Below are 12,911 nucleotides of genomic sequence, written 5' to 3' on the forward strand. Positions count from 1 at the left end.
CCATCTGATGACATGCTTTCTTTTTCTAAGGCAGGAATGAATACAGTTCCCATATACTTTTTAAAAATGTGCCTCTTTTTTTTTTAAAAAAAAGAACCACACTCACCTGGCAGGGTCTCCATTCTCAAAGTCCTGAAAGGTGAAAGTCACCGTGTGGGACATTTTGATAAATAACTCCACAAGTAATTTGCTCGCCTCTGCACTTTTCAGTTCCACCACATTGCCAAATGCAGGTTACAGAAAGAATCAATGTCACACGGAGCTGGTTCCATTGAGACGATTCAGGCTCCACATCTTCTAACAAATGGTTCAGACTGTGGTCTAATATCTGGTGTCTTCTTATTCCCTCTTGAGATCGAAGAACAGCAGGCCACAAAACGTTCAAGCCTACACGCCATAAAGAACACAACTTGAGACACACAGAGCTGGTATACTGGGCTCTCCCACCTCCTCCTACTACAAAATTTAGAAAAGTGTGTATCGCAAGAGCTGCCTGGTCCGCTGTGAGCAAATCACACAAAAAGGAAGGAAAACAAGATCGAGACAAAGGTTGCAATTCAGACAATGCAAATACAGCTGCTGGCGCTCAAACTTCATAGTTCCCTGACTTACAGTAGGAAAGCAAATCATTTCTGCAAAGGAAAGCGGAAGCTCCCTTGCACTTACCTGCAGGTGTATCTCTGGCCTTCACTACCAGAAGACATAACATAAAGTTTCTCTTGATTGTCTCAATCCTTGTCAAGCAGCCCAGCTATCACTAAGGGAGATAAGTAACTCTGCATTTCAATACTCCAGGATGGGCTAGGCTTCCAAGGGTTAGTAAAGCTCAGTTCCTGCATTCCTGAGAGGAGAATGTGAGTGAACACCAGCAAATGAAGCAACCAAGCTTCCTGCCTGACAGGAAGTTTGTTTCTACCACTGACTGTGCAGGTTCAGGGGGCTAAAACTCTCAACAGGGCATGAGAAGAATGAAGAAAGGAAGCGAGGTTGTTGCCTATGAAAGATAAAAAAACGGAGCATCCTGTCAGGGGTTAACACCAGGAAACTGTCTGGCTGCTTCCCTGGTTCAGCTCAACAAGAGTTGCAACACGCATTTACTGTATGCAGAAAGGTATTTTGTTTTTCTGTAAAAGACGCTAGTACTTTGCTATACCGATAGCAAAGAACTTCATGGCATCCTTGCTTTTTGAAATTATAAACTTGTGGTTGAAGTATAAGGTCACAACATACTCTATTCCTGGGGAAGTGATTAAGTAATTATCTTGACCAGGACAGCTCTTGACTGGAGGGGGGAGAAAAACACTTCTGCTTTTCAGTCTGAACTCTCTCACATTATGTATCATTCCCTTTAAGAAAGGTTCCATACTGTGGCTGTTGAGATGTCTGGATTTTTGGAGATCTTAGGACCTTGTCATGCAGAGTGGGGCAAAATAAAACTTCACTAAAATGGCAAGAAAAAGACAGCAGCAAACCAGCCTTGACCTGTTTTAATTTAAAAAAATGTGATTTTAAGTGGAGCTTGCAACAACATGTTACATATTTTTTTATCTTCTGATACAAGGACAAGGATGGTCCAACCCAGAAGTCGAACATGGACTATCTGACGTCTTTGTTCCAGCCTGATAAAGACAGAATCCAAACTTCTGAAGGAACTCAAGAGTGCTGTGAAACACAAATCCTTGAGCCTTGTTATGTATTCTCACCTCCCCTCTTGCAAAAATTGGAAGCCTTTGTCCAGCTTAGTCACAGCTTCAGGGCAAAGATTGTTGTGAAATAGCAGCTTTCAGGGCTTTGTAGAGCCTTAATCTTTTCCTGACCCCAAAATACACAAGGGGCAAACAACGCTAGAGAGAGAGTCACAGCTTTGGGGAACTATGGGTGTGGCAACAAATGAACAGTTGCTGGAAATTTAGCTTACCTAACAGCTGCTGTTTTAATATTTTCAGAAAATCCTGAACCTGAGCTACTATCATGTTTCCCCAAAAATAAGACATGGTCTTATTTTCTTTTGACCCCCAAAATAAGCACTTGGCCTTATTTTCAGGGAGATCTTATTATTTTTGAGGTGCAGGAGGCAGTGAACATTGTCACCTCATGGCTGCTGCTGTGTTGCAATATTTTTGGGGAAGGTTTATTTTCAGGGGAAGGCTTATTTTAGCGTATTCGCTCAAAAGCCCGATTGAGCTTATTATGCAGGGAGGTCTTATTTTCAGGAAAACAGGGTACTTCTTGATATTCCACACTTCTAACATATTGGGCCTTAGCTAGGCAACCTTTGTCATCCTTGCTGAACAAATGAGGCAGCAGCAAAATTCTGGAACTTTATTTCTTTCCTGGAGTTGATGACTCTCTGAGTCCTCTTGTATGAAGGAAAGCATCCAGTACAGAATGAGCCAAACAGAAATTTCCCTAGTACTGGCTGGGGAATTCTGGGAATTGAAGTCTACAAGTCTTAAAGTTGCCAAGGCTGAATACCCCTGCTCTATATGGAATGTCTTTTCACATCCAGGAGATGGCAGGAACATCCCTGCTCATCTCTCAAAGCAAGGAAAGCATCCCTTTCTGAACAGAATAACAGAGTTGGAAGGGACCTTGGAGGACTTCTAGTCCAACCCCCTGCTCAGGCAGGAAACCCTCTACCATTTCAGATAAAATGGTTGTTCAATCTCTTCTTAAAAACTTCCAGCATTGGAGCATTCACAACTTCTGGAGGCAAGTTGTTCCACTAATTAGTTGTTCTCGCTGTCAAGTCATTTTTTAGTTTTAGGTTGCTTCTCTCCTTGATTGGTTTTCATCTATTGCTTCTTGTTCTGCCTTCAGATGCTTTGGAGAACAGGTTGAGAATAGTTCTTTGTGGTTCTTTGTAGCAACCAGTTAAGATATTGGAACACTCTTCATGACAAAGGAAAACAATTCCCTCCCATAACTAGTTGTGGCAGAAAAAAAGACTTGGGGAGAATGAATTGTCTCTCAACAAATTTTGGTTTGCCAGGAAGTTTGGGGAACAGAAAGACTAACGGACCAGGTAAGGTATATTCCTGTTCAAACCATTAATCATCTCCACTTCTTTATTTTCCTAGCTATCAGCTGGTTTATTCTGCTATTATGACCTCCTTGGGTTTTTCTGAGAAACGTCTTGGTCAATGTTTCTCAATGTTAGCAACTTTAAGATGACTGGATTTCCACTCCCAGGATTCTCCAGCCACCATACTGGGTAGGGATTTCTTTGGAGTTTGAGCCCTCACTTGATTGGTGGTTTCACTTAACCAAAGATTCAGCATACTCTGGTACCGGTTTTTCTGCAATGTTCCATGGCACTGTCTTTAGCTTGTTTTCAACCCATGAGTGAGACAGTCTTAAGTCACCTTTAGCTGTACTTGGTTAAATTAGTACTTTTCTGCTTATTATGACATTGCTAGGGGCAGTCTGTATAATTTTCTGCTGAGTCAAGGATGTCCAGGAGCACCTCAACTCAACACTAATAGCAATAGAGAAAACCCTTTCTTTAAAAAAAAATCATGTGCACCTCCCTCAATGGTGCCACTCACCATTTTTATTTAACAGCTTTTATGCAAACACAGTTGCAGCTAGATACTGGCACTTTTCTTTGCAGCACCTCAATTTCCATGTATTGTTTTAAATTAAGTAGGATATAAACCAGTAGCATAATCTATTTTTTTGCCTACCAGTTCTGTGGGTGTAGTTTGGTAGGGGGTTCATGTGACTGGGTGGGCCTGGCCAACTTTTTTTCACTTTTTAAAGCATTATTTTCCTGCCTATTCGCCCAAACCGGCAGGAAAAAATGCTTTAAAAAGCAAAAGAAAAGCTTCCCACGATCGCGCGGCTCACAGCTGTGCCACACGATCCTCGGAAGCTTTTTTTTTACTACCGGTTTGCAGAACCAGGGACAACCATCACCACCAGTTCGGCTGAACCAGGAGGATTTGACTCCTGGTATAAAAAATTGTCAGATGGATAGGGAACCTGGAGGGTGCCAAGGGAGTTGCCTACTTCTGCTCTAAAATACTTCATGTTTGATATGAGGAGCGTTGGGTTCTTCTTTTTTATGAAAGTTCAATTTATAACCCGTTACCCCAGCAGACCCATTATGCAGATTAGCATGACATAGGGATTACACATAAATGTCAAGCTTTATGTTCTTTCACTTCTACAGAATGCAAGGAGCCAGCTGCTGCGTAAATGATATGCATGAAATGCATTGGCTTGCCCGTCATGGCTGCCCGCCTTTCCAATGAATTAGAAGCCCTTTGTCCTGCTTTGGCATCAATTCAACTGACTAGCAAGACTTTTATCACTGTCTAAGCCATTCAAGGCGATGTGTATACTTTCTTCAGTCTGATGTGGAGGGTGGCCCTTGATCACTCAGGTGGCCCTTGATCTGCACAATAATAATTATCTGTACTTTCCCCATTTCAATAGTATTTATTTGTTTTCTCTCTTAGAAACCCAGACTGGATTGATTTGCTCAGTTGAGAAACAAATTACAACTGACGATCTTTGGCAGCATTTACACCAGTTGATGTAGCCCAAATCTCAATGAATTTTGGATCATTTGTTGGTAGCCACACAAGGGAAGAATTTATAATTGGCATGGTCACTGCTGAGTTCTAAAGAGCCAATCAGGATTTGTCCAGCCAGCCCATTGCCCTAGGGTCATTCTCTCTTTCACGTGTATATTAGTGGTGGGATTCAAAAAATTCAAAACTTTTTACTACCAGTTCTGTGGACCTGGCTTGGTAGGCGTTGTGTGGCTTGGAGATTTTACAGTATCCTTCCCCTGCCACGCCCACCAAGCCAGATATTCCCACCCCACTCCAGGGAAGGATACCGTAAAATCCCCATTTCCTCCTCACTCCAGGGGAATGTTACTGCAAAATCCCCATTTCCTCCCAATCAGCTGGGACTCGGGAGGCAGAGAATAGATGGGAGCGAGGTCAGTTAGAGGTGATATTTACCAGTTCTTCGAACTACTCAAAATTTCCACTACCAGTTCTCCAGAACTGGTCAGAACCTGCTGAATACCACCTCTGGTGTACGTACGCACATAACAAAAATAGTGTGCAGGTACAAGAGAATGAGTTAAGGGAAACTAAATGTATTGTTCAGAAAGATTATATTTTCATAAATTTATTCCACAGTGCATATATTGTGTGGTGAAACAAAAATGTTTTAACTCCCGTAGAATAACCCGACTTCAGTTCTATATTTTTGCAAGTATCTATGGTATTACCCAGAGGAATTCATAATCATACAGCACAGTTGCAGAGGAAAGGAGAGAAGGTGCAAACGTTAACACCCAACAAACTGGCTTCCAGCAGAAAGCTGGGAAATGACCTCGCAGGAGGTTGTCTCTTCTTAATTCTGCCAATTTCTCTGGCAGCCCAGTGCTATATCCATCAAAGATAAACGTAGGAAAAATGGGTGTATCTCTAATGCATTTGGTAGCTCATTCCTCAAAATAAAAATTACAGCCTGGTTACTTACCAACACAAGGCTGTCCAAAGGCCACCTTAGCTCCTGAAATCTGTCATAGTCCCAAAGTAAAACACTGCCTCCGTCAAGAGCATCCTATTCCACTGGCTGATGGCAATCCTCCTTTACATTCTCTCATTCATGCAGCTTGGAAAGAATGGACAGGCTGCATAATCAAGGGTTTTTGCTCCCACTGTGCCAAGCAGTCCAGGCTGCTGTCTCATCTTCCACCCTCCCTTTTCTCTGGGCATATTCTTGGCAGCCACCTCCTTAAAATGAGCTGACTGATACATCGGGGCATCCCAAAAGGGTTAAGAAAGAAAAATCATTTTTCCAACAACTACTCATGTTCCTATTGAAGATATCAGCGTAGTTATCTAGCAGCAAGATTATTACAATCTCTGGTGTTTAAACCTGATCAGGACCTTAGCATTTTTAAATTTTTCTTCAAAATGCTCCTCTGGAGGGAATGATGAAAAAAGTGAAGCAAACCTAATCCTACAAAACACACTTATTCCAAAAGGCGACAGGCTCATTTTTATTATAAGTACATTTTAAAGTCCAGAAATGTCAGTGCTGGGGATTCTGCAGAGTTTTACATCCCCCCCTTCCCCCATCATAATAGACCTACAAGATCTATATTTAGCAAGAAGCACCACTTCTTTTTGAACTTCTTACTAGGAGTAAATTATGCAGTATGTGGACTGTAATAAGTGATATTTTATCATAAAGAAGCAGCCCTCGTTTTCCCAGGGAGACCTGCATGTTAAAATCTTGCCTCTTTTGATTTACCTCTACATTATTATAGCTACTGCTTCTATTGCCCCTTTCAGATTTTCAAAAGGTAGAAAAGATGTACTGTTTTTAAAACCAAAACCCTGCCTGATTTGAATCAAATACCTCAGGATCCTACAATTAAATAATCAATTTTAAGATTCTCTCCAGGGACAAATAGCAAATACTTTTGTGTTTGTGTTTGTTTGGGGTTTGGAATGTATTAGAAAGAAAGAAAAAGCATTTTTAGTGCATTTATTTATATTACACTTTGTCTATGTTCGGCCCCTCCAGGACCAGGTCTTCACATTTCTACAAGAAGTTCGTGGGTGTGAGAAAGAAACACGGAGGTCATTTACTGCACGCAGAAATTCTTGTAGCCGCGTCCCTCGAGTGATTTTCCCGCCTACGGCAAATCCTAAGCTGGACAATGGAATTTCTGAGATCCAGGATAGCGATCGCAATAACGGAAATCACATTCAGACCCAACTTGCAACCCACAGACACCCCTTCCCCACGATTTATTACAAATAAACAATTGTAAAACGTGCGAGAAAAAGTAAGACCTTACAAAATAAAGAACACGGAGCCTTTTTACAACTCCCGGAATCACGGCATAGCCCGGCGGTTACGTCAGGTTATCTTTTTCACTCACCTTGTGAGTTATTCCTCCAGGTTTAATCGGGTTAAAGGGCTCCTCTTCACACCAAGAAAACTTTTTTTTTCTCCAAAGGAAACCCCAGTCCCAGCGGCTAGAACACACCCTGAGTTTCACCTGAACAACAAAGGACTCTGGGAGCTGTAGTTCTTTTTTTTCCCCCTGAAGCACCTACTGGAGCAGGAAAGGTGCTTTTAGGTTTGCTTTAAGTTCTACACAACTGAAAGGGAAAACTGCTTGCGAGAAGAAAAAAGTTTCCTCTGTACAAATGATATCCAGTGAGACCAACTACTCTTATCAGGAAGCTTCTATAACTTCTAAGTGAATGCTTTTCAAGGTGGTAAGTTTTAGATGTGTGGGCTTCAACCCCTTGCTAACCCGGAAATTCTGGGAGTTGAAGTCCACACATCTTGCCAAGTTTGAAAAACCGAAGTCATCAAAGCCATCTTTTCTCGTAGTGGTCTTCTCTTTTCTAGCGACTTCTTTCCAGCTCCTTGGTATGGGCAGAAGGACCAGTCAGAATGGGCATTGGTTTAGTATAGAGAGCAGGAGCCCATACATCAGAGAGGGAGGACAAGATGGGTTAAATATTATAATGTTACATATAAATATTTCCCCTCTTTAGAATGAGAAAAAAAGAATTATTTAAAATATTTGATTTGAGTGGTTCTTAGCAGAAGAGTAAGAGGGGCACTTTCTAAGACATTCACAGAGAAGTTTGAATTATGAGAAGTGATGTATTGCCTCCTTTAAAAAAGGCCCTGTAAGCAGATATCTCTCCTCCCACCTTTTTTCCCCTTCCTATACTAGACTGCTTACAGGGAAACTCCTTGCATACAGTAGTTGATGTCTCCTGGAAATGGATCCATATAAATTAATTTTGAGCTGAGCTTGATTCCTGGTATCTTCACAGAAATAGCTATGTAGCTTCTTGGCAACAATAAACGATGGCTTGCACTGGCTTTCTTCTGGGATTTTTTTTTTCAATTTCCCAAGCTAGGCTACAGACATGGTATTCCCTGGAGGTCTCCTTGTCAATTCCCAAATCTGCTTAGACACTATCAGTCAGGTCATTATAATAATTAACATTCTGCAGAACTCCTAAGACTGTCACTGCCTATGATCTTTTACCTTTAAGAAAGTTTGCAGGACTCAGGCCAGTTAAGCTCTGCTTGAAAATAAAAGTAACACTGGAATATGTAGTACAGTCCGTAAACTTCTATAAAATTTATTTAGTATATATAGAAAATCAGATGGACCTGGACACTAAGGAAATATTGAACCCAAAGACAATGGAAGCAGAAAACAGGATGGAGGTAAAAACAGACCAACTACCTGGATGATTTAACACTCAGTGCAGGTAAGATATTGCAATAGTGTATATACTACTTTAAAAACAGGCCTGGGGCTAATGAGCTTTTGTCCCCTCTCGAATGGTATGATTGCTGTGTGCTTTTAAATTGTGGTACTGTTTTGTTTCGTGCTTTTTTCTTTCCCTTATTTGTAACCCCCCCCCCCTTGACTTGGATTGTAAGCCACCCTTACAATCAATACAACTTATAGCTGACAGTTAGAGATCAGGAAGATGTATGGTTATGCTAATTTTGTTATTTTTACTTCTAAAAAGTGTGACTGTATAAAACCATTCTTCCCAAAAATGGCATTCATTGCGAAGCAAAACTGCTGAGCATCAAACCAAAATAGCAAATTTCCTTCTAATCTGGTAATTACAATGATCCTGTGATTTATGTTTATGATAGCAAACTCTTCAGAAGAAAATCATGTTTATTGTTTTCCTTCTTATTTAAAATCATGGTTGGCAAATCTTAAGTTTTTGTTCCTCCAAGGAAGATATCAGGAATATTTTAATTGGGTGTAAAACATAGAATGGCAGGGTGAGGAAGAGAAGAGAAAAACAATAATATGCTTCATAGTTACTGTTTAAATACTTCCACATGTCTACTAAGGGTGTGGGAGATGTAACAGGGGTAGTGTCAAGGTCTAAAATTAATATGCCTAACTATAGCCAATATCCGTGTTATACTAGATTAATCAAAATGCACTTATGAATTAAAGGCTGGCAACTGTAAACTGAAATATTCTTTAGATGACCTCAGCTATGTGATGATTGGGTGAAGGGCTTCCATGCATGCAACATCTAAACTCATTGTAGACATTTTTTGTGAAGGCAAAGTAGAGGGGTAATATTTAAGTGTAATTGTAATGTAGAGATAAAATATATTGTTTTGCATGGTAGACTGATTTATTCTAATCCATATTTTTTTAAAAAAAGTTTCTTGAAAAGCTTTAAAAAAAAGGAAGCGTCTTTCTTATAAAACAACACGTATAATTTCAGTATGCCGTTAAACATTTAATGACATATAGATTATGTTTGCATAATACACTTGCCCATAGTTAGTTTTACTTAAGCCAATTTTTGGTTCGTGTTCTTTTTTAATTTACTGAATAAATGCTTCAATATCAGGTGGGAAAGACCACACAAGATGATGTTATTAAACTGATTTGTTGCTAAACAGCCTATTCACACCAATCTTTTGAACTAATAGTTAGCACCTGTTTACAGTTAGATACAAAATAATGGAATTCAAGGAGGGTTGGACTTAAATCACTTGTGCCTATAGAATAATAGAATTGGAAGGGAACTTGGAGGACTTCCAGCCAACCCCCTGATCAAACAAAAGACCCTATACCACTCCAGACTGTCTGATCCCTTCTTAAAAATTCTCCTAGTGGAGCACCCACAACTTCTGGAGGCAAGCAATTTCACTGATTAATTGTTCTGTCAGGAAATGTCTTCTTATTTCTAGGTTGGATCTCTTCTTCATAAATTTCCATCCATTGCTTCTTCCTGCCTCCAGGTGATTAGGAGAATACATTGACTCCCTCTTCTTTGTGGCAGCCCCTTAGATATTAGAACAATTGCTATCATGTCAACCTAGTCCCCTAACACCTTCAGTAAACTAGACCTATATAGTTCCTGCAATTGTTCTTCGTATGTTTTAGCCTCCAGTCCCCAGACATCTTTGCTGCTCTTCTCTGCATTTTTTCTAGAGTCTCAACATCTTTTTTTGCATTGTGGCAACCAAAATCAGATGCAGTATTCCAAGCATAGTCTTACCAAGGCATTATAAAGCAGTACTAACACTTCGTGTGATCTTGATTCTATCTCTGTTAATGCAGTTTAGGACCACATTGACTTTTTTGATGGCTGAATACACTGCTGGCTCATATTTAAATTGTTTTCCACCAGGAGTCCTAGATCTCTCTTACATTACTGCTATTGAAACAGGTACCACCTATTCTATACCTGTGCATTTGGGTTTTCTTGCCTAAATGTAGAACCTTGCTTTTTTCACCATTGAATCTCATGTTGTTAGGTAGGGTCCAGTATTCAAGTCTATCATGATCCTTCTAAATCTTGAGTTTAGTTAGCAAAGGCAGCTTCAGGAGGGCGTCAATTATAATCTTCCAGTTTGGGAAAGGCTTTCTGGATGAAATTAAAAAAAGCAACTGGAAATCATTTTTCAGCTGCACAAATAGATAAGACTGGGCAATGTTTGAGGAGAGGAGGGTTGTAAATCAGCCTTTTACTTCCTGGATGAGCACAGAAGACTCTCTCATGACATTATGACATCAGCCAAAGGAAGTGAGAAATGTTCCCTTCTCTCCTTCTTAAAAATGCCCATCCCAGCCCTGGTATAAAAAAGTCAGAGCTCATGAGCAAAGAGTGCTATTATTTCTACCAAAGTGAAACCAGCATGCTGCAAAGCAAAACATTGGCCTCTAGTCATCTTTTTCCAATAATGAAATAAAAATAGCAGATGTTATAACTATTTTTTCTGTTTTTTTAAATGTGTTTACAGGATCATTACAAAAAATTAAACTATAGTGTTGGAGGAAATGTCCATCTGTGTTCACTTCCAAGTGGGGAAAAAGACACTGGAAACATGGAGGCTGCTTGGAAAGATGGTTTAATGGTGAACAGGATCACATGGCTTGAGTTCCTGAACAGAAAAGGGGGATCACATGCTTCCAGATGTTGGCTGAAAAAGAAAAGAAGCAGAGATGCTGATAGACCCTGGTTTTATGCCCTCTCTGGCCTTTGATCTTGATCTTGTATTGGTTGTCAGACTCCCATGGGGCCATGCAGGGACAACTCTTTAGGTTGTGCTTTTGAGTCCAAGTTTGGTTGAGCATTGCTTCTTTCTGGATGCCTTGTGGTGTTTCTGTGGAAGACTAATCCTACCTTTGTTATGTAGAGTAGACTAGCTCAGGCTTGAGGTGGCTGCTATTAAGAGTGAGTCTGCTTTCTGCCTAAAAACATGTTTCTCCATTTCTGATCCAGGAAAATATAATTTTATGCCTTTTTCAATATTTCCTAGGATATTTCATTTTTCTAGGAAAGGGGTGGGTGCTAACTTCCTACAATAGGTTGATAACAGGATCTTGGGAGGCTAGAATACAAGGAAGTTAGGGAAATTTGCCTTTTGGTCACACCAGTCAATGGAAATCATTTTGTGAATGGACCAGTTTTCATGACAACCCTTTTCCCTTTTGTTTCTTTTAATCCACATGACGTGCTCTTAAAATGTAATATGTGTCCTTTGAACAAACAAATTGGGAATCTCTGTTATATAGTAGTAGGCAAGCTGTTGCTTTAAAGATGTTGTTGAATTACAACAGCTTTCACGATTGGCTTTGCTAGTTTGAACAACATCAGTAGGACAATAAGTTGCCCATCCTTGTCTAATAGTATCTACACACAGGAGTAATAATCTTTAAACCATTGATCAAGCTGGTGTGTAAGGCAAGGGAGACCTCTAGAGGCTGCCTATGTACAAAAATTATTAAAAACAACGAATGCCAAACTTTCTTTTGTGTTGGAACAGTCACTTTAAAATTATGCGTCAAGCATCTCTCAAATCGATTATTCTTTTTTTATTTTTTTTAATTGAACAAAAAGACAAAAAAAGAATCATCCTTCATTACATCTTGTAGAAAGCGTGTCGATTGGTTACAGATAACTTTTGTGCATTTCTTCCACAGTCATTACTTATAGTTCATATTAGATTATACACTTTAAGTCAAAAATCTTTGTATATCTTACTATCAATGTACCACTATTCTCATTTGACTACAATTATTTGAGCATGCTTTTACCTCAAATCATTCATACTTAAAGACACAACCACATAATGGCATTCATTAGCTATTTCAAAAAATCCTCCAATAACATGACACCTTTATAGCATCTTTTAAGTAAAAGTCAATTAATAAAGTTTCTAAGCCTATCCCCCCTTTTTTTCCAACTCACTGGCTAAAATTTATATCCAAGTTACTTTAGCCAATACTTTAGCATGTATATATTGTTAAACAATGTCCATTAACATTTCCTTGTTATTATAATTGGCTAAAAATCATTTACTATTTATGCCCCATCTCCTCTCATCAGGGCCCCCACCAAAAAAAAAACCCCAAACCACCTTACACCTTTATAACAAGATCTAAATGAAAATGTGTTAATAAAATTTATAGGTCTTTTTCCCAAGTCACAATTTACAATTTATATCCAAGTTTCTTTTACTAAATTGTCAATATATGTATATATCATTACGCTATATCCATTATCATTTCATTGTTATTATTTATAGTTAATTAATTGTTAGCGAGTAAACAATCTAAAACAATCTAGGAGTTACAAAATTCCTACTTATTAATCACCAATAATAATAAAAACCAATTTTTTATTATGAACTTTCATTGTCAACCTGTATCTTTCCAGTAACAAAACAGTTTTATCTCTCTTGCCAATTGTGGAGTCAGTCTTCTTTTTATTTCCTTTATAAGGTTTTTACAGGCTTCTCTCTGCACTTTGTTGCTTGAAGGGTCTCTCAGCTAATCTCCTTGCCCACCACAGTTGCTACTAAAGTTAACTTATCTTTGTTTGTCAATCTTGCTTCTGAAA

General features: G+C 39.3%; 1 protein-coding gene across 3 annotated transcripts in view; it reads right to left on the bottom strand.

Moving 5' to 3' along the window:
- Window positions 1–863, bottom strand: part of TMC6 (transmembrane channel like 6) — a 34,350-nt gene extending 33,487 nt beyond the window's left edge. For all 3 annotated transcript variants that reach the window (XM_087710095.1, XM_087710093.1, XM_087710094.1), the window contains exons 1-2: window positions 667–863; window positions 107–387 (exon numbers count right to left, since the gene is read on the bottom strand). In XM_087710095.1, the coding sequence (XP_087566221.1) occupies window positions 107–162 (56 nt within the window). In that variant the 5' untranslated portion in view covers window positions 163–387; window positions 667–863. The remainder of the gene's footprint in view (window positions 1–106; window positions 388–666) is intronic.
- Window positions 864–12,911: the final 12,048 nt, after the last annotated feature.

Source organism: Thamnophis sirtalis, unplaced genomic scaffold (genome assembly GCF_051295495.1).
Source record: "Thamnophis sirtalis isolate CommonGarterSnake01/CBP01778 unplaced genomic scaffold, rThaSir2_p1.2 scaffold_3, whole genome shotgun sequence".
Taxonomy (NCBI): Eukaryota; Metazoa; Chordata; class Lepidosauria; order Squamata; family Natricidae; genus Thamnophis; species Thamnophis sirtalis.